This window comes from Sceloporus occidentalis, unplaced genomic scaffold (genome assembly GCF_023333645.1).
Source record: "Sceloporus occidentalis isolate IW3139 unplaced genomic scaffold, rSceOcc1.0.p SCAF_7, whole genome shotgun sequence".
In the NCBI taxonomy this organism is placed as follows: domain Eukaryota; kingdom Metazoa; phylum Chordata; class Lepidosauria; order Squamata; family Phrynosomatidae; genus Sceloporus; species Sceloporus occidentalis.
Window position 1 is genome coordinate 77,081,195 of NW_028316987.1, and position 25,611 is coordinate 77,106,805.

A 25,611-nucleotide genomic window follows, 5' to 3' on the forward strand; every position below is an offset into this window, starting at 1 on the left:
TACACAAAGTGATTTGTGAACAGCATACTATTTTAGCTGATGGACAGTTTATGAAGACAGATGGTCAGGTATATGGTGCAGTATGTATCATCTGGGAATGACTGGAATCTAAGTATGATTACTTACTAAGTATGATAAACCAATGATTAAATGCAGGAGTCTTGTTGGCACCTTGCCAGTAATGATAATCTGTATAGGGGGATCAGGATGCATTATGACGTACGGTATTATCACTTGTAACTTGTTACTTCTTCAAAGAGACATATTAATGTTCCTTTGGCAAAACATTCTAATTACTGGTAGCATATACTGCCAATATAACAAGTAAAGTTTCTATATTACTCTTTGGTATTACTTTTAGTGGGCAAAAATACTTTGTGAAGCATTTTCAGGGGATTTCCCCCTCAGATGTTAGGCTATTTTTTTACTTCTTTTGATTCCCCCCCCCCCCCCCCAGAACTAAAAAGTAACAAGCAATAGACTCATCCCTCCCTGTTTGCAGACTTGGAGTCTGCGTTCTCTCTCCTTTGTGTATAGCAAGCATGGAAGGACAAAATGGCGCATACATCTGAGGTGTGCACACAGCATTGCACACAGGAGCACACGCCCATTTTAACCAATGGGCTTTGAATATTTGCAATTTTTCCGATTTGTGGGAGGGACAACTGTATAATGAGCAACAAACAAATCACTAAAATTTATCTCTATTTTTAATAGTATGATTTGTTTTTGTGGGCTCTGTTGTGAGTTACACAATGAATTACCGTATATACTCGACTATAAGTCGACCTCATGTATAAGTCAAGGGCAAGTTTCAGGGCCAAAAATAAGGATTTTGCTATGACCCATGGATAGGTTGAGGGTAAACTCTAGGGGCATATAGCAAAGGATCTAAAGGATGAAGCAAAGCAAAACAATGTCAAAGAACTTACAAAAGTCCAGCAAACATAACTGTTTGTGCTTACTCTTAAGGCTGGATGGATGAGAGAGTAGAGGGGGTCGGTGCTTCACATATTATACTCCTGCTTTTCACCAGGGGATGGTTCCTTCTTTTAACTAAGAGTTAAGATACACTACTTAAATTGACCCGTGGATAAGTTGACTCAGTTTTTTTGGGTCCATTTTGTGACCTAAATTTCTAGACTTATACATGAGTATATACAGTACTTTCAAAAAGTAGCTTTCTATATTCGTCCTAAATGGACCTGCCTTTTTTGTGCTGAGCCAGTAGTAGCAAGCAACAAGCTAGAAAATAGAAAGTCCAGTCTCACACAATAGACAGAGCTACCTAAATTCTACTCAGTGATTGACAGGAACAGGCCCTCCCGCTATGGCCCAGCATAGATCATATGTCCAAAAGGGAGTCTGCTGGTACACAAGCCAAGACTATGGAAACTAGAGAAGTCCTGCACCCAGCGATGGCTGGTGGCTACCCAGAGACAATTACCTACTTCAGCTTTTTGAGAAAGCTGATAAATCTGCAAGTTGACTTCCAAGTACACAGAGTAAATAAGAAATTCGACCCTTTGGCTATAACCATCTAGGGAGGTTGTTCTCTCCCCACATACTGTTTTATGAATAGGCAGGGTGAGTTTCTCCCCCTAGATAATATTCATTTGAGACCTGTCCAGAACTAGTAGGTTAGGAGAGGTAGAAGGGACCTTGTAGAGCATGTAGCTCACTTGCCTGCACAGTGCATGAAATCGAGAACTAGGTAATTCCCAACAGGTGATTTTTCATTCCCTGCTTAAAGATTCCTAGCAAGGTAGAGCTCAGTACCCCTTCCCCCAGGCGATGTGTTTCTTTGCTGAATCTCTGTCATAATTAAAAGTGATCTGATGTTCAGCTGAACCCTACCACTTATAGACGCGAGTAAAGATATAAACACATGCAGAGCACTTTGCATATCACCAGTTTCACCAAAGATGGGGAACATGGGGTGTTTCAGATTTTGTGGGTCTCCCATCATCCCTTGTCATTGGCTATTCTGGTAAGAATGGGAGTTGTTGCAAAACAATTGAGTGGGCCACATGTTCCCCATCCCTGAGTTACACCAACTGCTAACTCCAAAACATAAAAAACAAGACTGTTATACAGTACCACCAATATAAAGAAACACCCCTTTAAAAGCTGATGACAAAAAAGGCCATGTTTCAATGTAGGTATGGACAGTCAAGAGTTTTGTTTACTGTTCTTTCTACAATATTTCCCACTGAGAGAAGCCATTGTTCAGGTTCATAAGCAGCTTGTTTCTACAGCAGTGGAAACAACAACAGTTATGATAGTAAGCAAATCTCATTCTCTGTCCATGCCCAGTGATCTTCCAAAACCACATATAGACACACAGCACTTTGATTAGAATGCTAATTGGAATCCAAAGAAGAGATAATGTGTTCAAAGAACTACAATTGTGCATGGCTACAAGGGCATTTATGGGCCATGTCCAAAGGTTTGAGAGAAGCTCCCTCAAAGTATACCTCTCCCTGCAAAGCCAACAACACATCTTGGACCATGGATTTAGCATATGCCATAACATTCCTGTTGGGGGATATCTGTTGAGTATTGGGATATACCTATTGGAGTACTGGGCTATACTTATACCTAAAGAAAGTAGGTATTGGGTATGCATATTGAGATACAGGAAATATGTTCTTAGTCCAGGATTCCTTATGGAGGATATACTTTCTCCAGACATGTGCAGTTGACCTTCCTCAAAAGCCTCATGTACACAGCTAGGAAAAGTTACTTTTTTTGGACTACAGCTCCCGCAACTTCCCTGCAGTGAGCATGCTGGGTAAAAGAGTCTGGAAATTGTACTCCAACATAAAGAAAGATTTCCCAACTATATTCATATGGCTGCTTCTTTATTTATAATTTAAAAATGTATGCATGTTGTGAGAATGTGTAACAGAACTGGGAACACAGCATGCAGGAGTACCCTCTTCTCAAAAAGTAGCAGCCATTTTCAGTTTTAGTTGATTTTCAGGGACAACATTACAAGAATATTAAAAACAAACCTTCTGAACATGAATCATCGCTGCTTACACTAAGTCTTTCAGCATTTCCTTGAACATACTTGTTGTAAAGCTTTATTCGTAAAGCCCAGCTGAGGTCTGGTTGCCGGACAGTGTTTTTGAGACGACGCCTTGCATTGGCAAACCAGTTAGATACCTAAATAAAAGACAAATACATCAGTTTTTTCTTTCTGTCACAAGACTCACAGAGACAGAGAGCAAGAATGAGAGAGCCCTTCCAAATTCTCCATTTGTGTACATTACAGGACATATGATAGAAGACAGAAGCACAGACTGTTCATAATTGATATATGGGTATTATATTTGCATTGTGAACGCTGAAAATGTATAGAACCTCTGAATGTCACTTTATAAATTACTGCTTTTAAAAAGCAACATATAAGTTGGCTCTAACATACTTTGCAGTTCTGCAGCCAGAGGCACAAAGAAGAGCAGAAGACAGCACTATATTAATTCAGGTTGGAATAATACAGGAAGTTATAATGACCAGGCTCCTCGTATTCCATGCAAATATGAGATATGGCAGATAACAGCAGTTCAGGGATTAAGAGCACTAGCCACTCAGTGTTTCTGAGGCCCTGTCATGCAGTATGCTTCTGCCTGCTGTGCTTACTGTGATGCTATGCAAGTAATACTGTGGTTTGTGTCTTTGTATTGTGATATTCTATGCTACGTAAGGTAAGGGGGATGCATGAAGACTGAATGACAGCTGGCATTGAATATCAGGTGGAAAGGAAATTTGTATATAGTTGATGACAAGTGTAGGAGGATGGAAGTGCTTTATCAGAATGATGTGATGGGAATGTGGACAGAGAGAATCAGGTCGTAAAATTGTAGATTGAGGGCCTGAACAGACAGGCCAAAATAAAGTTGATTTGGGTCACTTTGGAGGTATGCTGTTTAAATGATGCATACTTCCTAAGATGCCAGAAGCCACGCTCCAGTCCTAAGCACTGGAGTGCGGCTTTGGCGCAGCTTCTAGCCTCTTAAAATGAGTGTGCCATTTAAACAGCATACCTCCAAAGTGACCCGAAGCAGCTTTATTTTGACCTGTCTGTTCAGGCCCTTTGAAGAAAGGTTTAGGCAAGTTTGGGACTCAGGGGTCTTGAGAGTGGAAGGGAATGGTGAGCAGCAGTGGCATCACTAGGGTTGGTGTCACCAAGTGCTCCAGTGTCCAGCTCATGATGTCACCCCCACCTGAGGGCTGGGCCAGGGCAGCCAGCAAGAGAAGTGGGCAGAGAAAGTAACAAGGCAGGAGTGTGGGCTGTTTCAAAATGTTTTAATTTTGTAGTTAGTTTAGTACAGTTTTAATCTTCTATGGCGGCTTACACACCGCCATTTAGTACGTAATGAATACGTACTAGGGTTAGGAAGGGGCGGTGCTTCTGAACCCCCCTAACCGTAGTACGTATTCTGTACGTACAATATGGCGGCGGCCGTTCCACACAGCCGCTGCCATATTTACGTATCGGACGCTGTGCGTCCGCACGTGTCGCGACGTCATAGCGGCGCCGCTTAAAGAAGCTCCATTTTGGAGCTTCTTTTTTGGTCCGTGCGGGAGCCGTGCGGTATGGCTGCTGCGGCTCCCGCACGGAGCAAGCAGCGGCGGCGGTCTGTAACCCGCCTTAGAAATATTTGATCCAGTGGCTTTTTACTGGTAATCTTCGGGCTCCTGTTTGGGAAAAGCTGGTGCAGAAATGAGAGACTAGCAGGTGGGAGGAGATCAGAAACTTCAGTTTCTTGGAGGGTGTGTCTGTGGATGGGAGTATTTTACAATATGGAGTCTCTCTGACATTTAAGCCCACCACAATTCAAGGGCTGGAAGAAAAGGAAAGGCGACTCCAGCTATGGCTACTACATGGTGTCTCCAAGGTGCCAGGCCTGGTCTGACATTTCACCAAAGGGTACAAGATACTCTTCAGGGGGATGTTAGTACCAAAATCCAGCTGCCCTGCTGATCTATGGGAATGCTTGCCCTTGGGAGATGTACCATCATCCAGGTGCCCTAACCACCTTTTGCTTTCTTGCCCAGGCTGCTGACTGCCCCCCAAGTCCTGAACAGTGAGTGCTGTCCCTGCCTCTTACTGCAGGGCAGAGGAGGGCATACACATGAAGCTTTCATACTTCTAATCAAGTATACAGAGAATCTCCACAAAATGCCTAGATTCTAGAGCCTTAACCTTGCTATGTGAAAGAAAGTTATAGATGAGGGGAAGAATCTACTTGGAGAATGATCTTGATAATATGCATATATGGGACCAATAGTGGATGAAGAATTAAGACAATGGAGATTATCACACACAGTTTCTCTCTTGGTATAACGGCACATTTTTAAACCACACACACCTAGTGATGCCACTGGCAAGCAGAGAGTGAGACCATCTGTGAAAGAGAAGACTGTATTTGCACAATAAAGATTTAGATTGCTCACATTTTGTTAAGAGTTAAGAAAACTGCAGCTGTAAGTGCTAATGTGCTGGAGGTTGGTAAGTGGTGAACAATACACATACATCGCATCCTAACTTTTAATTCAATAAAAGCATAAGGGTAATAAATTATATGCATATCCACTGGCTGGTCACTATTGCCAACACTAGAGAGAAGGAAACTTCAGATCTAGAAGAACAGCCTAATTGAGAGACCATTGTGGAAGCTGATCTTGGCAAGATTCTGATGGCAACAATACCCTGAGGAGAGAGTGCTAAAGTGTTTGTGGCTTGTCACTGTGTGAGGAATGTAGGGTCAACTGGTGGCTTCATTGTCACAAAGAGTGAATTTGTATCATGCTTTCCTTCAGACTTTAAGTTACCCAAGGTGCTGAATTCAACCCCACTTCACTAATGTTAGCAACTTGTATAGCTCTTTTAAAGTTCAGTCTGAAACCTTGAGTAAATTCATCAGCTCACTCCCATGGAAGCCATCAGCCATCCCCTCAGGCGTGGGAATGCCTAAGATGGGGAATAGTGGAGCCAGGATTCAGAGAATCACATGTGCTGGGACATTCTGGTTAACCAAGAAGGACATCATTTCCCACCATCTCATCCTCAGGCTTTCCAATTATGGGAGCTGACATCCAAAACATTTGAAGGACCAAAGGTTCGGAACTTCTGTACGAAATCAGAGTAACTGGGGAGAGGTAGAATGCATTTCCCCAGTAACCCATTACAAGTGACACTTTTACTTATAGGTAATTCCTATCCCCAGTATTCCTGGTTACAAATAAATTACTTTGCGGTTGTAACTTAAGAAATAATAATATTCCTTTTTTGTAGCATAACTGTACATTTTAATTAATTTGAATAGCTAGTTTAACAGTTATGGAGAGCCATCATTCCACTAAGATTAAGTGATGGCTTGTGCTGTGTAGCGTGTGCTGCTGCATTGTCTTTTGCTATGTGTGTTGTGACAACTGTGAGGTTGGAAAGGAAAAGACCACTTATCTAATTGTTTGTAGCATAGAAATTTAGCTAGTTCTGAGAAATAGGAAAATAAAAAATAACCCCTTTAAAGTATCTTTTGGAGTTCTTTCAGCAACATTATACTGAGATCTCTCCCACTTGTAGTACAGGACATCTGGAGGTGGCTTGATCTTCAATGGGCAATTAAGACGCACTAGCCTTACAAAAGCCCTTCGCCTTGGAAATTAAAAGATAAATCAGTGGTGGGCAAAATGTGCAGGCCTCTAGATGCTGCATTATAAAGACTCCCAGATTTTTCCCCATTGGCTATGCTGGCTAGAGTTGATGGGAGCTGTAGTCCAACAACTTCTGGAGGACCATAGTCGGTCTACTTTAGATAGGATTACCACTGGATTTAACTTGAAAACTGGTAGTCTTCATTTGCTAAAATAAATCATTCCAGCTCTCTTGATTTTTCAAGTGGCCATTGGAGATGTAATCATAAGGAAATCTACTTCAAAATGTACCACTACATCACAGGGGGAACTAGTCCGGGACCATATAATCTGCAAGTCAGAGCCAGATAGGCCAGTGTTTTGACTATGTAGAAGGCAGCTACATATCCAATTGAATATTTTATATTGATGTTTGCAGCCATGGTCTAAAGAATTGGATCCACTGATCAACAAGCAGCACAGAAGCATACTTTGGAATTATCAGACTGCCATGTGCAGTCATAGAGACAAGGTTATTATATCCACATAGCTCTTTATACAAGCAGTATAAAACTAACATGATTTATGTGTGTTTGCTACTATTTTCATGAAAAAGCCAAAGGAAACACTGTGCATGCAACATTTCCATGTCAACTGCAAGCATTATTCATATGAATCAGAACAGTTCCTGCTTAAAACATTCCAACAGTCTGCAAAAACTGAAATAAGATCATTGTAACAAAAGAATGCCTCCCCAAATACTTGTATTTTGGGTGCTCCCTTTCCTTTCTGAAAATAATTACAGAATGGCTTTAGATTTGGCAGTCTGGGGACAGAACTTTGCCTGCTGTTTAATGTGGATAAGAAGAGATAAAGTTCATAGTTCACTGTTAGGCCTCAGAAAGGAAAGAGAGAAGAGTTTTTTTCCCTCCATGAGCACTCTGCTTATGACAAAAAAAAGAGAACAATCTTAAGACGAAAGGAGCAGATTCAAGAGAGAAACTGCAACTGCAAGAGTAATTTGAGAGTGAATACAGGCATTCCTTCATTAACAAAGGGCCAAAACCACAGAGCCACATTACAGAAATAATCTAGTTTGAGACCACTTTAACTGCCCTGGCTCAATGCTAAGGAATTCCATGACCTGTAATCTTGTGAGACATTTAGCCTTCTCTGTCAGAGAGCTCTGGTGCCATAATAACTACAATTTCTAGGATTCCCTGGCACTGACCCAAGGCAGTTAAAGTGGTCTCAAACAGGATTATTTCTGCAGTGTGTTTTGGACCAAATTCTGCGAGAAAGATGCTCCCCCCAACACAAAGCCTTTTAATGCCTGTCCACTCCCCACCCCCTTTCTTCCTTATCCTCTGTCTATAGTTAGAAAGGTTTGTGGAGGTAGCATTTGGAGGTTGATGAAAGAAGTCTAGGGAGACACAAACTTTCAGTATTGAGTTTCAAAAGCATGTCTGTAGTAAACAATGCAATAAAATGTCAGGTAGCCCATCCAACTGTAGCCATATATGCCTCCTTAAAACAATCAAGATAAATTGTAGCTGCCGTTGGAATCCCTCACTGAGCATGTATGAAGAGGAAAATAGAGAGAAATAAGAGGAGAACAGACAAGCCTCACTGGCAATCCCCAGCATGTTAAAAAAGCAAAGATCTGTAAGTATGGCAACCAAAATGGAAATTACTTAAAAAGAGGAGGCTGGTGAAAGAAAAAAATAATCCCTGGATACCTTTTGAAAGAAGCTTTGAAGTGGCCACTATAGGTAAAGGTAAAGGTTTTCCCTTGACAAGATTGTCAAGTTATGTCCAACTGTAGGGGACAGTGCTCATCTCCATTACTAACCTGAAGACCCAGCGTTGTCAAAGATGATTTTGTGATCATGTGGCCAGCATGACTGCATAGAACACTGTTTACCTTCCCACTGAAGTGGTACCTATTTATCTACTTGAACTTTTACATGCTTTCGAACTGCTAGGCTGGCAGAAGCTGGGACTAGTCATGGGAGCTCAGCCCATCATAGGGCACTTGGGCCTCAAACTGCCAACATTCTTTTCTTGCAGTCATCAGAGTCTTAACTGCAGAGCCACTGTGACCCTATGAAGTGGGCTTAATGACAAAGGTATCACCAATGTATACAGTATTTTGGACTTTGGAATTTACAGGAATGAAGTGTTTCCACAGGGCAAATGTGTTTCTCATGTTTAGTTTTATGGCAACTGCTCCCATTTTGGGAAACAGTGCTAAATTAACAATTAAAATTTAAATAATTAAATATGTCCCTATTTAAAATTTAAATAATGAAATATGTCCCTATCTTTATTTTGTTTGGTGACATAATATTTCATATTGTACAAAGCTGCAGAGAGCAATGACTCACTTAAATTATTATCTTTTACTGAACAAACTATTTCCCATATAAGCCAACAAAAAGCTGAATGTAGCAAGATCCTCAGAAGCCCAGAACCTGGGCATTAGTCATACTACGGCAAATAACTTCATATTTAACAATAAAGCCATTCATATTTCCACTTGTGGAAAGAATGTTCAGGCTGCTTTTTAAAAAAAAATCATAGGAATGGTTAAACCCAAATGTAAAATAAAATAAATCCACCCCTACGGGAGCAGTGCAAATCAAAACATGACATATTCATTGCAAATTAGCAGGACAAATTGCTAGCCTCCAAATTGGAGGCTAATTGGAGAGATAAATATAGGTTGTGGTTTTAGATGGATATAGCTTCCTGTTCAGTTCTGTAGCTTCAGAAATATAAAATTTCTAACTCTATAGCAAAAAAGGCAAGACGCGAGGCTAGAAGCATGTTCTACACACTCTTCCATTAGCTTTGCTGAAGTTGTGTGAGTATAAGCAGGCACAGTACTAAACCCATTTAGGCCAAGTGTTCCTTTGGCCAAGCTTCCTTTCAAAACCTGGAGCCCTTTAAAATTTCTTTTTTAAAAACGTTCTATCCAAAATTCTCCCAGCAAAGGAATAGGCAACATATAGCGTGTGAAAAGAGTGGGGAACCTTTGGACCTACAGATATTTTGGACTTCATCTTAATGTTTGGGACTAGTATGTTTAAAGTAACAACATTATTCATTGCTTTTTGTCTTTTCTTTTAATAACCAAGGCAATCTCATTAATTTTAAATATTTTAATGACAATGATGTTTATTCCATTTTTTACACCATTAGTAATAACCTATACCCTAATATTTGCCCCAAATACAGTAGATCCATTGAATCAATAGGATTTTCATATTAACTCACTATCCTGCAATTGATTCAATGGTTCTTCTCTGGCTGGGACTAAGCAATAGAATCCAGGACAACATCTATTTGTTTCAGAAGTATTATGGGATGATTTGGGGCCATTGTTAGGGCTTTTTTAAAAGATAAAAGAGCTAAATTAAACTAGAAGTCTAAATTAAACTAGAGTAACATGATATTAGCATTCATGTGTAACAAATTAGCACTTAGCAAATTACTGTGAGCAAATTAGCAAATTACTCTTAGCATTCATATGTAACAAATTAGTAATTAGCCAATTACTCTTGAAAAGCAACAAGTAACAAGTAGTACATTGTTGCCTTCTTTTTTTTTCTTTTTGAAAATACTAATTCCAAGTTCAGCTTCAACTTCCCCAAATCCTACAAATCCTACAAAACCAATTGTCTGTGGAAATTGCTAAGCAAAACACTTGGAGGGCCAGAGGTTCCTTGCCCCTGTGGTACAGGGTATAGGCAGCCAACCAGTATGTTTTATGTTACCCAGCCTGCTTTTGTAAAGCCTTTCACTACTGGCTATTTATCCACCTTGTAATTCACCCAGGACACCTTCAGTCTATTCCTCTCACCTTATCCAGTTACTTGAAGGGGCTCAATAGACTGCCCTTTTGAAGCAGCCTGCAACCACCCCTTTCTTTGCCGGTTTGGGGCTACGGCAACTATATGCTGCAGCTCCAGTCTGGCCTTTCCATGGCGCAAAAAGAAGCCGCAAAAAGTGAGTTTTTTTGTGCTGCAGAAAGGGCACCCTAGTCACGGTGGCAGCTTTTCACCGCATCTTTGGTCCAGTGCATGTATACACTGTGCTGAAGATGCAGCGTGATGCCGCCTGCCATCTGGTCAGGCGGGCAGGTGGTCACTCTGCTCTCACGCCAGCTCTTTATGCCAGGGGGTCCTAGTTGGGTTTACGGTACTAAAAAATAAGTGGCAAACTGCAGAACACCTTAGCCTTTCTACCCAACCAATAATTCATTTAAACCCATCCCTTCAACCATTGATCAGGATTCTATTCCCCAGGTAAAGGATCTAGACTTTCTTCATGAAGTGGGATGACTTAAACCTCTGGTTCATTTCCTATTGGCAAAGAAGGCCTCCCTGGTACAAAAACATGACACAAATGCCCTGTGCTTCTAAGAGGGCATTTGAGATGACAACAACAACAGCAACAACAACAACAAAACAATTGGGGGGGGGAGCTGGAACCCTTGGGTCTGCATATGGTTGACAATGTCCCCACTCCTGGGTTAAAAGAAAGTATTTGAGGGCTGGGATGTGTCCAGTTGAAAGAGAAGATCTTCTTACTACTGCCTGGCAAAAGGAAAACCTTAGGATGTTCCAAAACGAGTGTAGAGAATGATACCATTCTGTTGATTAGTATTTGATTGCTTGCAGGCATTCCTTTTCTTTTCTTAATCTACAAATAATGGTAAGGTTTCCCCTTAATATGAATGTCCAGTCATAACCAACTGTAGGGCGCAGTGCATATCTCCATTACTAAGCCAAAGAGCCAGCGTTGTCCAAAGACGACTCCATGGTCATGTGGCCAGCATGACTGCACCAAACACTGTTACCTTCCCACCGAAGTGGCACCTATTTATCTGCTTGCATGCTTTTGAACTTCTAGATTGGCAGAAGCTAGCATTAATGACAAGAGCTCACCACATCATGCAGTACTTGGGCCTCGAACTGCCAACCTTCTGACCTTACAATCATTAGAATTGGCATCTTAACCACCAAGCCATTACGTCCCTTTAATCTATAAATACATGAATTTTTTTTAAAAAAATCCATCCATCCCTTGTATTCTCTTTTTACAGATATACACACATAGCTATCCATTTCTGTAGAAAGTTGCTACTTGAAACTTCCTAGTTTAGGGAAAGTGCAAAATGCTAACTTGCTATGAGATTTTATTTTTTATGTTTTTGTAAATGCCTTAAAAGTGGCCTTTTATGTACATAGTAATGTGGATGGAGCTAAATCAAGAGTTTTAAAAAAGAAACCAGTTAGCAAAGACAAGAGAAAATAAAATGGAAAAAAAATTAGGGAGGAAGTAATTATGCAGAGAGAAAAGAGAGGCAGCGCTTGACATGTTTAGTAGAAAGTCTTAATTTCGCTATCTTCTGAAACCATTCTAATATAAACTGCAATATTTCATTGATTCCATTTCCAATGAAACCCAAATTAATACAATATCTAACTTCAGATACAGATACACTCACCCACATATACACAAAGGAGAAAAAAGAACGGTATGTCAAGAAGTCTTCAGAGGCATGATTCCCAGCTAAAACAAGGCATGCCCCCCCATAACCTGCATTGTCCTCCAAACCACTGTTCACAAAACTGAAAGTGACCTTTCTGGTGATTTCTGGTTCTGTCATTAACTGTAAGAATGGCCCATGGGGGTCTAGGTAGTGATGGTAGTGGGGTAATGAATCTGATCCAGGATTCAGTATGAATTTTAAAGGCACTGTCTAAGATCCTGAACTTATTTGGGAGCTAGGCCTTTGGAACATGGACAATACTTTTAGAGTTCAAACAAAAGTCAAGTCGGGATTCACTACTCCACTGACATAGAGGCCACCAGCTGCCACTGGGTCCAGATGGAGGGAAATCAGGACTGGTATAGCTTCCAGTTCCCCTGTAGCTGCTACCCCTTGGTTTAAAACTAGCCTATTCTAAGATTTTGGTGGTGGGCAAGGACTGTCCATATATTTGTTAGCCAGCACCTCTCCATATAATTGTTAGCCAAAAGCACACACACATGAAAAAGCAACCCAACCCAGCAGTAATAGAGGTTTGACAGAAGAACTTGAACTGCAACCATTATTCTAATGCAGTGATAGCCTAATCTAGGTGTGGAGTGTGTAGTCCCCAGGACCATTTTTCTGGTCCTCCCCCCCACTAGGGGACAAAAGAATTGCCCCCAGTGTCCTCTGGGGTATGGGGGAATTTTTTACCACATTTTGGGTCTCTGGTCCATTCTAAACCCAAGAAAGGGCTTTTTAAAATGTGGGTGTAAACCATAAGTGACTTACAGTGGAAGTGGACCTAAAACAGTCCAGAGATCCTAAAAACAAAGCAAAAATGCCCCCATGGGCTCCAAAGTAGTGATTCCCAAATTCTGGCCCTCCAGATGTTTTGGATTTCTGTTCCCAGGATTCCTGACTGTTGACTAAGCTGGCTGGGGTTTCTGGGAGTTGAAGTCCAAAACAGCTTAGGAACCAACATTTGGAAACCTCTGCCCTAAGGGCGTTGGAGGGTAAAAAAATTAATTTTTTTGCAGAGGGAATATGTGGTGGGATGCAGCCAAGGTTTTCTATAGACCGGGTAATGCAGCTCCCTTTGCACCCCAAACTTGCCCAATCCTCTGCTAAGCGAGGAAAAAGATCACTGCAAAGCATTAAGGAATTGGACAGGATGATAGGAAGTGAAGAAGGCCAATCTAAGCTTTAGGAATGTAGGACTAGGAAATACAAATCAGGAGAACACATTTTATTTTGGTTTCCTCCAGAAGTGCCCTGGCACTTTATGATGTTAGATTAAAGCCAGCCGTGCAACATTGTTTGATCATCTGGAATGCAAAACACTTTTTTAAATGGATGTGAAAACACAACTCAGTTCTCAGAAATACATGAAATGTCAGTTGGAATCAGTTTGGGTGCAGTGGATTTATTCTACAGTCACTCAGGTGTGATTTTGAAGTCGTGCCCTGCCTTTGTGACCCTGGGGGTTGATTCTTTGTAATCAATAATCTGATCTGGACCGTATTTTCATTCTTTACTTTCCCTTGAATGATGTGTTTTCATACACTTGTGACAGCATTTCTGGGCAAAGTGTGGAAGGAGCATCTGGATTTTTTTATTATTATTATTTTGTTTTTGGATCACATGCTTTTGTCAGCTAAACAAGATAGCAAACAAAAGTCAACAAATCAAGGGGAAACATTCATCTAAAAAACATGCCATTTTATTTCTATGGAACCAACATCCATAAAAGGTTAAAAATGCAAGGTTCAAAAAACAAAACACAACCACCACCACCACCCAACATTTGGCCTGTTAGAACTCTCAAAGTACAAGACAAATATCTCTAAATCTAAGAGCCTAAAATAAATGGAAGCTAAACAACACCAGGATAAGATTCCAGAAAGACAGCCATGAACCTTGGTGGTCTCACCATTCCTTAGGCATTCATGAGAATCAGAGAAGAAAACTTTAGATATCCCTTGAAACTGGCTTTAGAAAGCTGCTTTTGAGAGTTATCAGCAGTCTCAATTTTCTCTGTAGCTTTTCTATTACAACACTCCTTGCAGCCGCTGCAGACAAACTACTAGGCTAGCATTAAACTACTTGATTTGACCCAGAATGGCCATGTATTTCTTGCTTGGCTTCCCCTTGTAACGGGAGTGGGCAATCCATGGTCCCATGGGCTGGATACACCATCCAGCTATTTTCAGCTCCCTGTGAGTTCCCAAGGATCCCCAGTGGCAAAAAATGCCCTGTTTTGCCTTTCGCAGGGCATTTCTGTAGTTTCAGAATTGGACAGGAAGCACATTCCCTGCTTGTGAGCCAGGTAGTGCTTCCAAATGTAACTTATACTCCATATGTAACTTTTTTTAAGGCAGATATGCTTCTTGAAGGCAAAACCAGAATTTTTATTTTTCTCTTTGTGCTATCATTCTACATAATACAACTTTTTCACAAGGTCACTGTTCTCAAAGTAATTCTAGTAAATCCAAAACCCATGAGAGTCAGTATGGTGCAGTAGTCTGAGTAGGACTTCAGGAAAACGTGGTTGGAAACCCACTGGGTGACCTTTGGTAAGTTATACTCTCTCAGCTTCAGAGCAAGGCAATGGTAAGCCTCTTCTGAATAAATCTTGCCAAGAAAACCCCATGATAAATTCAACTTTGGGTGGTGATGAGTCAAAAATGACTTGAAGGCACTCAACACACACAAGGAAGATCACTGGATTTTGTCTTATTTTATATATTTTAATTTGGAAGTATAATGCCACCTCGGATTTTCAGAGCTGGAATAATGTGATTTGATTTAATTGCAGCAATACCCATATCAAAAGTCCCCTTTAGAAAGGATACTCAGTATTCTTTCATACTAATGCAGTACTAGGGGTTTAGATGCAAAAGCAGATAAAGCAAAGTGTTTACTTTTTGAAACAGGCAGAGAACAACTTTCAAAGGACACAAAGAGCAAACAAATAAGGTTATCTTGGCAGTCAACATTCATGACAGTTTTTTTTTCTGAAACAACATTTACAGAACACTGCTTCTTTTCCCTTCCTAGGGGTGGAATGGAATATTCTAGTGGCCACCATAGAGATGATGGTATATCTAATAGTAGTAGGTCAATATGCTGAATATAGGATTCAACAATATAAAAAGCAGGGGCCCAGAATTAAGCAACAAAAAGAATATTTGGGTGAAGGGATCCAAATCCTCTCATCTTTTGTATGTGTATTTCTCCCTCTAATCTACCACCCAAACACTCCCCCCCCCCCCCCCAGCCAGGCTCCAGTATCAGTTTAGCTGGGAAAATATTAGGGGAAGCGGTCAGTATCACATAATAGATCAACAAAGGTAATTTGTGGGAGGATTCAAAAACCTGCCCCCAAGACTTTTCAAGAGCAAAGGTAATGTGAGGATGAAGCAACTCCCTGTCACTCATCTTTCTCAGCCCATCACCCCAGGTACTTTGCTCTCATCTAAGCTCGGTTTCAGTATCAAAGTTTGGTAGTAGTGGGAAAGAGTAGTTTGAGTGACAAGATTATAGTGAGAGAAACCATAGAATAACCCACCACTATATTCCCTTTTACTATTTAACTCAGTCCCCCTGCTTTCAGTGGGATGAGGATTTGGGATGGCCTTCACTTTCAAATGCATAGGTCTTCTGTAATTACATCTAACTCAGCTGGTTAGCTACCCAGTCCAGTGGTACAAAGAAGCAAGTTAGACTTTAGAGAGTAACAGATATATAGTTAATTCTTACCTGCACTAGAGTCATCTGTGAGCCAAGTGCCAACAAAATCTTTTCTGTCTTGGTGGGATATGGATTGTCTCGGTGCTTGTAGAGCCATTGTTTTAGTGGCCGCGCCATGTCCTGCAGTGCCTGGCGCTTGTGTCTCACTTTCCCACTGTTCTGCCGGGTACTGTAAAACAGAAGCAGAGTTATACCCCAACAGCCTGTCAGCCATTAATCCAGAATGGATTGTAATCACTATCTATCATAGGTCAGGGAAGGCCTAGCAGAGTTTGGAAAAGTTACATAGGGTGACAAACCCCAGATTCCTTCAGCCAGCATGGTAATAGCTCTGGCAGAACTTTACCAAACACTTGCTATAAATTACAGTGAAACAATATTATATATATATATATATGTATACATGCCCTTGTAATGTACAGTCTGTGAAAGTAAAGATAAGTTCATATATGGCCTGTGTATTATAAGCTACGGCTATTCATTGACTAAATAGAGCAATTATCTGTCTTTTAACTATTAAACCATCTTTTCAAGTAAGTGTCTTATCAAAAACATTGTCACTAGTACTTTTATAGATATTGAAAAATGAGTTACCGTATATGCAACTGAATGAAAGCTGACACTCATTGTTCAGTTTTGTTAAGTATTTTTCATATTTTTGATGTTAGTGCCCAAAACTTCAATGTTAGTACCCAAAACATCAACAAAATGTGTCTGAACCATGGATTAATTAGGCTGTTGATGCAGTTGAAGTTAGCTGTAACTCCTTGAAACTAAGGCTAGTTGATAAATCTAATCTTACTTTCATCACTTTCATCAGATTTTTGCCACAACTAAATAAAGCTTGGCAAGTAGAACAATCCTATGTGTATTTACTCAGGAGTAAATCTAATTGTGTTCAATATAAATAACTCCTATCTAGATGTGTACACATATTTTATTAATACTTCACTACTTTTCTTCTTAAAGCAAACAATGAATCATTTTAGCCATTTTCTTCCCGTTGCATGAAAGTCTTCAAAAACCACACTGTTTTCAAAGTTAATTTGTAACTTGGGATTTGTTCTGCTCAAAATTCATACTTAGTGGTCTTGCACCTAATACAGCATTTTCTGCAAAGGAAACGGCTTTTTCTGTGCATAAAATGCTGTTTTCTGTACAAAAAGAACCACATTTGAATTTTTACACAGAATCTCGTAATTCTCAAACTATGACGATTCTTATCCATCCAGGATTCTTCTTGTCAGGGTTTCTCAACATTCAAAAAACGTATTTCCAATCATTTTCCAAATATTTTTGAATATTCTTTCAGTCTCACATTGATTAATATGTCCATTAATGCTTGTAGCTTTAATATGTTCTCATTACTGTCCACTATTATCAGCAACAGTCAGAAACATACTGTAAATAAAAACTACTGTGCATTGGAGTAAAAGTCTGTTTGGTCCAAGATTTCCCTCTTTGCCAGATATATGTTACAGAATATCAGGACATGAGCCCAATATGTACTGAGAGAGGGGACATTTGGTTCTCTAGATCTTTTGGACTATAATGCCCATAGATACAAGGAGTTCTAGGAGCTGAAGTTCAAGACATCTAGGGAGTCAAAGTGTTCCTACCTCTGCTTTCTACAAAGACCTGATGGAATATCTGAGAAGCTAATGTGTATCATCTTTCCAAAAAAAAAAAAAAAAGTACAAGGCATAGGAGAGAGTACAGATGTACAAACAACAGATAATCACTTCTCTGGGTTGTGCAAAGAAATGTGCTTGTGGACTACATCAAACAAGCAAAGAGCGACTTGGCATATCTCCATTCATTTACTTTTTTCCTGGCCTGAATTGGAAAGTTATCCAGACTAACCATAACAACATCAAGAGACATCTACATATTCATCAAAATAACACCACAAGAAGCAAACAAATAAGCAAACAAAAACTCAAGGCCATAGCTTAGGGACGTGAGGCAAAGAACCTGCCAAGTGTGTAGGTTTCAATAAACGTGAACCGTATTGCAGTTCTGGAGCCTGCCCATAGACTCCAAACTTCTTAGGAAAGCAAGAGGCCTTCCCTCCTGTATTAAAAGCTGTTGAAACACTGCTTGTCCTTGAAAGCATTTTTAAAGGCATACAAAACAGCATTTGGTAACAGAAAACATTTGGTACTTGACTATTAGCCTCTTCCTTCATGTAGGCTTGGCCTGTGGAAATGAAGGGGGGATTCCCCTAATAATACATTTTTGGAGGAGATGGGAAAGCTTTGGTTGGATAAGGCTGTAGCCAGAATAAGGAGTAGAGAACACACAATGAACTCCCACATATTATCCCTTCCATTTCAAATCTGCCTCCCACTGACTAGCTTCAACCTCACATTATGCGCCCTTAGCAGTAAGCACCAATGAATGGTAGTACAGACCCATGGCATCCCAGTCAGGTTGCAAGATATGAGCCAGTGCTGTGACCTGGTTCAAGTGCAAAAGTAGGACTGGGGTGACATGGATTTAAAGTCCATTTGACCATGAAACTTACTGGGTGATCTTAGATTTATTGCATGACAAAAGTAAGCTGACACGCATCAAGAGAAAAACAGCTTTCTGCTTGTCTCTCCGCATAACGTTGTAGCATTTCCATTCCAGAGGGAGATGGTCATAAAGCATGCCTTTTGCCAAATAGCATGACAAAAGATACGTTTTTATGACTGTCTCTCTTGGAAAGAAAAGGGAAGTGTTTTGAGACATGTAGAGAGGTAAGCAGAAAGCCATTTGTCTCTCGCTGTGTTTTGGCTTACTTTTGTCATGTAATAAGGTTCTTAGTCACTATCTCTCAGCATTACTTACCTCACAGTGTTGTTATAAGGATTTTAAAAACTGGGGCTGAAGGGGGAGGATCAGTGTATGCCACCTTGGTTTTCTTGGAGGAAAGACAGGATATAAAATGTACAAATATTGTGCCAGGCATCTGTTCAAGTAGTAAGAGCAGTGGTATGTTCAGTGCTTTTTCTTCAAATGTTCATTCACAGATCGTACCCCTTGTTTGATGCTTTTCAGCCATAAGAAGAACCAATGCACAACATCTGATTTCAAATGCACCTCCTTGGAAAGGTGTGATATCCCAGAATATGATTTTAAGGCACAAGACACGTAACCATATTGCCAAAGCTATATGGCTGTCTGTGTCTGATCAATATCTTGTAGGGAAACTTGTTAATTGTCACTCCTGTAAATTTACAACACCTTCAATTCCATAGTTTATTATGAGCTACTGCAAGCATGGCCCAATGTGGAAACGTGGCTTAGAAATTAAGCCAAATGAAACTAAAGCTAAACAAAATTGTCAGGCAAGATGTAAGTGCACTACTTAAAATAAATACCAGTGCTGGCACTAATTCCCATTTACTGGCTGTATTTATTGTACTTCTGTTTTCTGAATCTTGCAGAAGAAGCTAATATAGGATTCTCAAGCAAGTTTCCATCCAATCCCTGCTCAAGGCCAGATCACTGCTAATTTAGCAGATGAGCCATATCACAGGTCTGCTGAACACTTTCAGGACCAGAGCTTGGAAGCAACATATGGTACATAAAGATATTACCTGTAATTAATTCTAACAAGCATAACAACTTTTTATAACTTTTTATAATGAAGTGAAATCTCAAAAGCAATGCAATAAGTGGGATAAAAGTCATTTTAGGTGTGCCATGAGCAATGTATTTTATTTACTATTCAAAGTTACTTTTAAAAGGCATTTTAAGGCATTTTGATAGGAATTTCAAATTTTATGCTATTCATGTTATCAATCCTAAACTTTAAAAAACAACACTAAAAATGTGATCAGTGGTGCAACAAGTTACCTTTTCAACACTGCAACAAATAACAATAGTGTATTACGTTATGAACATGACAATGAGTAGGAAGAACAAACTGTTTTTTTTAAAAAAAACAACTTTCCAAGCTCTGTCCTGGATTAAGTGGTTTGGAACGATTACTACTAATTCTTAATGGTGTTTTGCAATAGCAGAGCATTTCTTCCCAATGCAACTATCAAATTCAGAGGATTTGTTTTCAAGACTGCACCAGGGAAAGTGAAAGTTTTAAATTCCTCCTCCACAGTAGCCGTGATTCTGATAATTGAACTTTCGAATATTTCTAACTACATTGTACTCATTTTAATTTGTAATCTGTCTTGAGTCCCATTTCTGGGGGAAAGGCAGTATATAAATAAGATGGACAGTAATCCCTTTTTGCACCCATCCTCCAAGCTATTGCTCTTTGCATTTTTAGAAAGCCAGTACCTTAAGCCTTGACTTGGCAAGGGAAATCCTGATTAAACCTCTGCCATTCACACTTTTAAAACATCCCAGTTTCTCTCTTCGCTTCCCACTTTCTTCCTTTGTCTTATTTCACCTGCTGCAAACTGAGTTCAGGGTGGAAAAGTAGTTTGTACTCAGTTGATTCAGCAGGAAGGAAGGAGAGAATGGGAAGGATCTTGCCCTTCCCAGTCAGCTAGGGCAAAAGTAAACTGCTGCAGCCTCTCCTTGATTGTCTGTTTTTCTTCACTACCAACTTGTGCCATCATGACCACCACACTGATGTTGCTTGGCCATGTACATCCCAGTTTTCATCTGTAAAATGTTGTAGATTATGCATTACACATGAAGACACATTTATGTGGATTAAACTACATGTGGCTCATACAAAGTGTGCATGAGACCCAGCAATGAATTCATTACTCAAGCGTTAACTCAAACTCTGACAAATCCCCTGTAATGCTAGTATGGGAGTAACTTGCAATAGTCTGGAAAGATTCTATGTATAAGGGACTGCTAAAGTGTTTGAAAATAGCACCATGTCAAGTTCCCAGTCAGTGCTCCAACACAAACTGCCTCTTACAACCAGAGTGTGGAAAAGTTACACTTAGCTCACAACTCCCAGAATCTTGCAGCCGAGGGATTCCATTAATTTTAGTACAAAAAAGTGCCTTTCCTAACCTCTGATTAGAACAGACATTAAAGCAATATAACATGATCCAAGTCCACCTTGTTTTGATATCAAACAGCCTGAACACTTGAGTATTTGAAAAATTGTGGCAATCACTCGCCTCCCAGGCTCACATCTGTTTATGGTCTGGATGCCACGACAGCACAAACCTTCTGCTCATGAAGAAAGATTTGTGCATCAAAATCAGGCCAATCTTGGGTGGAATTAAATTGGCCATTTCCAGACAATTCAGTGATGACATGCAATTAATATGCTAAGCACATGTGATGGGCAACGTGCTATCTCTTAGCAGATAAGGAGTAAGGCAGTGGACTCTTCACCAGGCAAAGGAAAGGGTTTTTCTGATGGAATGCTTGCACAATCCTACAACAATAGATGGCCCAACAGAAGTCCATTCAACAGAAGATGTCAGCAATCTATCCTCATATTTTTATCTGGTTCTTCCAGAGAAATAGGACTTCCTATACCGTCTTTCCTTCAATAGAAAGGTAGCACCACTGTCTTGGATGAGATTTACACCAAGATAAGTGACAGGCCTAAATACCAGATCCTATCTGATCTTGGACACTAAGCAAGGCCAGCCCTGGTTAGTAATTAGATGGGAGACCACGAACAAATACCAGGTGCAAAGGCTGTATTTCAGAGGATGGAACTGGCAAACCACCTCTGATTATTCCTTACTTGTGAAAACCCTCTGAAATTAATGTAGTCACCATAAGTCAACTCAAAGGTACACACACAAAGAAAAGTGGCATAAGACTGCCACCATAGTATCCTAAACAACTGACTGCACAAAAGTCATGTACAACCTGGGTCCCCCTCACATTATAGAATGATAATGCTGTTGTTCCACGTTAATATGCTATATATTATAATATGCATAATTTAACTGTCATGGTTCCATTCCAGGAGATCCTGGGAACAGCTTTTTAGGGAGAGATATTTAGTATTCTTAGCCAGAGAGCTATAGTGCCTCATCAAACTACAACCCCCAAAATACCATAGGACTGAACCAGGGCAGTTACAGTTGAATAATAGCTCAATAACTGTGTAATGTGACTTGGACTCTGATTAAATACAGAAGGAAACTTCTATCAGATACAAACCCAGCCTAGCAAATTTTGGGCCAACTCTGCCACTGGGTAGAGTCAGGTAACCACAGATTTGGGATATCATTTTTTAAAAAAAATAACAACCCCAAACTGGTAGTTAATACTGTATTTTACTTTTATGCTCAAGGATAGAGAGAGGTACTTATGGAATTTTCCACCTCATGTATCAAAACAACAAAGTTGGTTTAACTACTGTATGCTTTGATCTAAGGAGAGCAGCAATCGTTGTTGTCTCAGGCAACATAATGCCTTGGAGCATCCTTGTATAAAACACATAAACACTAAGATGTAGGGATGGGAAAATATCATTGTTACTTATCTCACAGGTGAGAAAAAGCTTGAGAAATGTCACTGGGAAAAGCAACACAGCAGTGATACTGTCAAGCAGTTTTTTCCCTGTTATTTACACAACCCAAAGTGCTCCAGGCAATTATTACATACGAAACCATATATTATTACTTTACAAATATATGATACAAATGTTATACAAATATCTATGCAATTATTGTACAACTGTATTATACAAATACAAATGTATTATTACATTACATAATTACTTTACATTACATTACAGAAAATATGCTTTCGGCACAAAAAACTTTTTTAAACCCCTTTTCAAAACAACAACAGAAAAACTATGCATTTTTGTGTGACAAATAATTCTCTGGAGCACTTTGGAATATGCACATACAGGGCGAAATACTGTGCAAAAAATATCTGCGAGGAACTACGGCAATTATTTCTCCTTGCATGCATGGATGAAATAGGCAAAGATTTACATCCCTCATAAGCTGAGACAAAATACATCTGGAAATTCTGTCACACCTAAGTCCTCATGATATACCTGATGGCTACTCAAAGACAGTTCCTGCTGATTTCAATTGGACTATTGATAGGGGGGGAACCCTCACCAATAGATTGTGTCTTACATGCCAGAACTGTCCTCGTTTCATTTTGCTATCTTGTGATATATTCAGATGTTTCATACAGGACAACAGTACACACTGTCTCTGGCCATTGGCTATGCTGACTGGGGCTGATAGGAGTTCTAATTCAAGATACCTGGAGGGCACAGGCTTCCTACCTGCCTGAGGTGGTCATGTCATGTTCTTCAAAAAAACACATTAAAGATATTGTAATACTACATTTTTTCCAGAAGGTGCTGCTCTCATGCCGCATCTCCTGCTACTTCCAGTCCACCACCATTTCTCACCTTTTTCTCTAGTCTCATGGGCTTCTTGCCTTTTACTAGTTTGTTTGAAATCTAATTCTGTATGAATCAGCTGGTAATAACATCTTGGTGAAACAGAATTATCATCTTGCCAACCTGAAATACCTATTAAGATGCACTGGCAATTCATTAACAAGAATTAATTGCCCCCCTCCCAGTTTGTTGCATTATGAAGGTCCCTTAAGCCCCTTATCATAATTACATTATTTACCAACTTGTTACAGATGCATAGCCTGGCTTAACGCATGTTTTTTCTCTTTGGTCTGTCTCATTTTATCTCATTGGAAATGACTTGCAAAGGAAGATGGCTAGAACAATCTTGTTGAATGGACATTATAGCATCTTCCTCCACTCACACTTTCTGCCTGTTTCTTAACAGACAGAACAGTTTTTGTTATAGGGATATATAATTTAGTGGATTAAACATATGGATCAGGTCCAACATTTAAAGCACTTTGTGTCCCAATCGATGCTGCAGCAATTAATATAAGATGAATTTGTTAATATAACCTCTTCATAGGAAATGGCTAGCTTTAATAAATTTGCAGTTATTTTTTTTTTAAAAAAGAAAAACACTTCTAAGATGGTTTTCCAATTACTTTGACAATACTGAGATTAAGGCACTGTTTCAGAATTAAGTAAAGCAAAGTGATAAGCAATATTATTGTATAGCAGGAATGTAATAAATTACAAGCCAACAGTAATTCTGAGTTGGCTAACACAGAGTTTGTTGGTTTTAATGGATATCACAAAAGTGTTGTTACTATTTATAGTAACCATTTCTGGTCTGGTTAAGTGTGTGCTTTACACACTTAACCAGGAATAAGCCCTATTGAACTGAATTTGACTTACATCTGAGTAGGCATATAGTGTAACTGAAGTAATATTCAATTATTATGTACACCTAGTTCAGTTCAATAGGGTTTACTCTTAGTTAAGTGTGTAAAGGACTGCAACCTCTCACTTCTTTCTCTTTCACATTCACCCTATGTATAGCCTGCAATAGATTTCTTTTTTTAAACACAGCATCAAGTTCAGTACAATTGACTGTGAAAACAATGTGGGACTCCAGTCCTGTCCATTGATTCACAAAGCTGACTTTACAATCCTTCCTAAAATATTCATGGAAGTGAGCTTTGCTGAATGCCGCAGTGGGATTTGCATCTTTGTAAGAGTGAGGACAATCTTAAAACACAAATGGAAATCAAGTTCTATTTAAGGGGGATTAATTCTGACTAATCGAAGGAGGCTGGGAGCAGACAGTTCAAGTAACCAAGCTGTGGAGAAACCTATCCCAGAGAAAGAAATGACATTTGCAATGCATTAATGAACTCCTCAACAAGAAAAGAAATGTAACACATGGAGTCACGATGCTACCCAAGTCATGTCCCCCTTTATCCCATTCAGAACTTGGGGGGGCGGGGGAGACTTTTTGGAATTTCATGCTGACTGAAAGATTCAAGAAGTCCCAGTTCCAAAAACTGGGACTTCTCAAATCTCCCAGTCTGCATGAAATTCCAAAAATTGGAATTTTGGAGCCCAACCAAATGCCCACCCACCCGCTTCAAAAAAATCATAATAATCTTATTCTTCCCACAAGGGCTGGCTCATTTTGGCCAGGCTGGACAGGGGATGCTGGGAGCTGTCATCCTCCCAAGAAGATCAGTTCCTCAAAACTGTCACCTTTCCCCCCAGGCAACCAAGGTGTGATGGGCTGACTTCTTACCCTGTCCTCCTGTGTCGAAGGCTGAGGTTGTCCTTCATGGATGGGCTGTCTGGGATGAGGACCTCTGGGTGGGGGGAGACCTCCAAGACCCCCCCATAAGGCCTGGTGTCTCTCTCCTTGGCGTTGTCCTCGAAGAGCACTTGGTTGCTGAGCTTGTTGAAGACGATGGTGTTCATGATGGTGGTGATGGTGGATGCCCAGCAAGAGCCCAGGAGGGGCTGCGGAGAGGAGGCTCTCTCTGTGTCTCTCTTCTGTCTCTTTCCCAAATCTCTTGCTCTGCTCAGTGGAGAGGAAAGAGGCTGAGCTTCAGCACCAGCAGCCAGCAGGACTGGATGGGCTCTGGAAAAAAGAAAAGCAGCTTCAGATCAGGAGTGACATTGCTGATGCTCAGACTGAGCCCAACCAAGTGCCTGCCCACCAAGGCGGAGGTATGGGGAAAGGCAGGGGGAGAGGTCCAGGCGAAGAGGCAGTTCCTTTGCTGCTCTTGTGTGTGTGCCTTCAAGGCATTTCTGACTTATGATGCCAGTGTGGCAGAGTGGTTTTGGGGTTGGACCATGACTGGAGACCATGCCCTGTGGGGAGAGCCTTCCAAGATCTAGCCGGATC

General features: G+C 40.2%; 1 protein-coding gene across 1 annotated transcript in view; it reads right to left on the minus strand.

Annotated features, from left to right (window-relative positions):
• Window positions 1-25,181, minus strand: part of MKX (mohawk homeobox) — a 72,452-nt gene extending 47,271 nt beyond the window's left edge. Inside the window, exons 1-3 of the mRNA XM_089533438.1 lie at window positions 25,006-25,181; window positions 15,953-16,112; window positions 3,018-3,171 (exon numbers count right to left, since the gene is read on the minus strand). Of these exons, the coding sequence (XP_089389564.1) occupies window positions 3,018-3,171; window positions 15,953-16,112; window positions 25,006-25,181 (490 nt within the window). The remainder of the gene's footprint in view (window positions 1-3,017; window positions 3,172-15,952; window positions 16,113-25,005) is intronic.
• Between the last annotated feature and the right edge of the window lie 430 nt (window positions 25,182-25,611).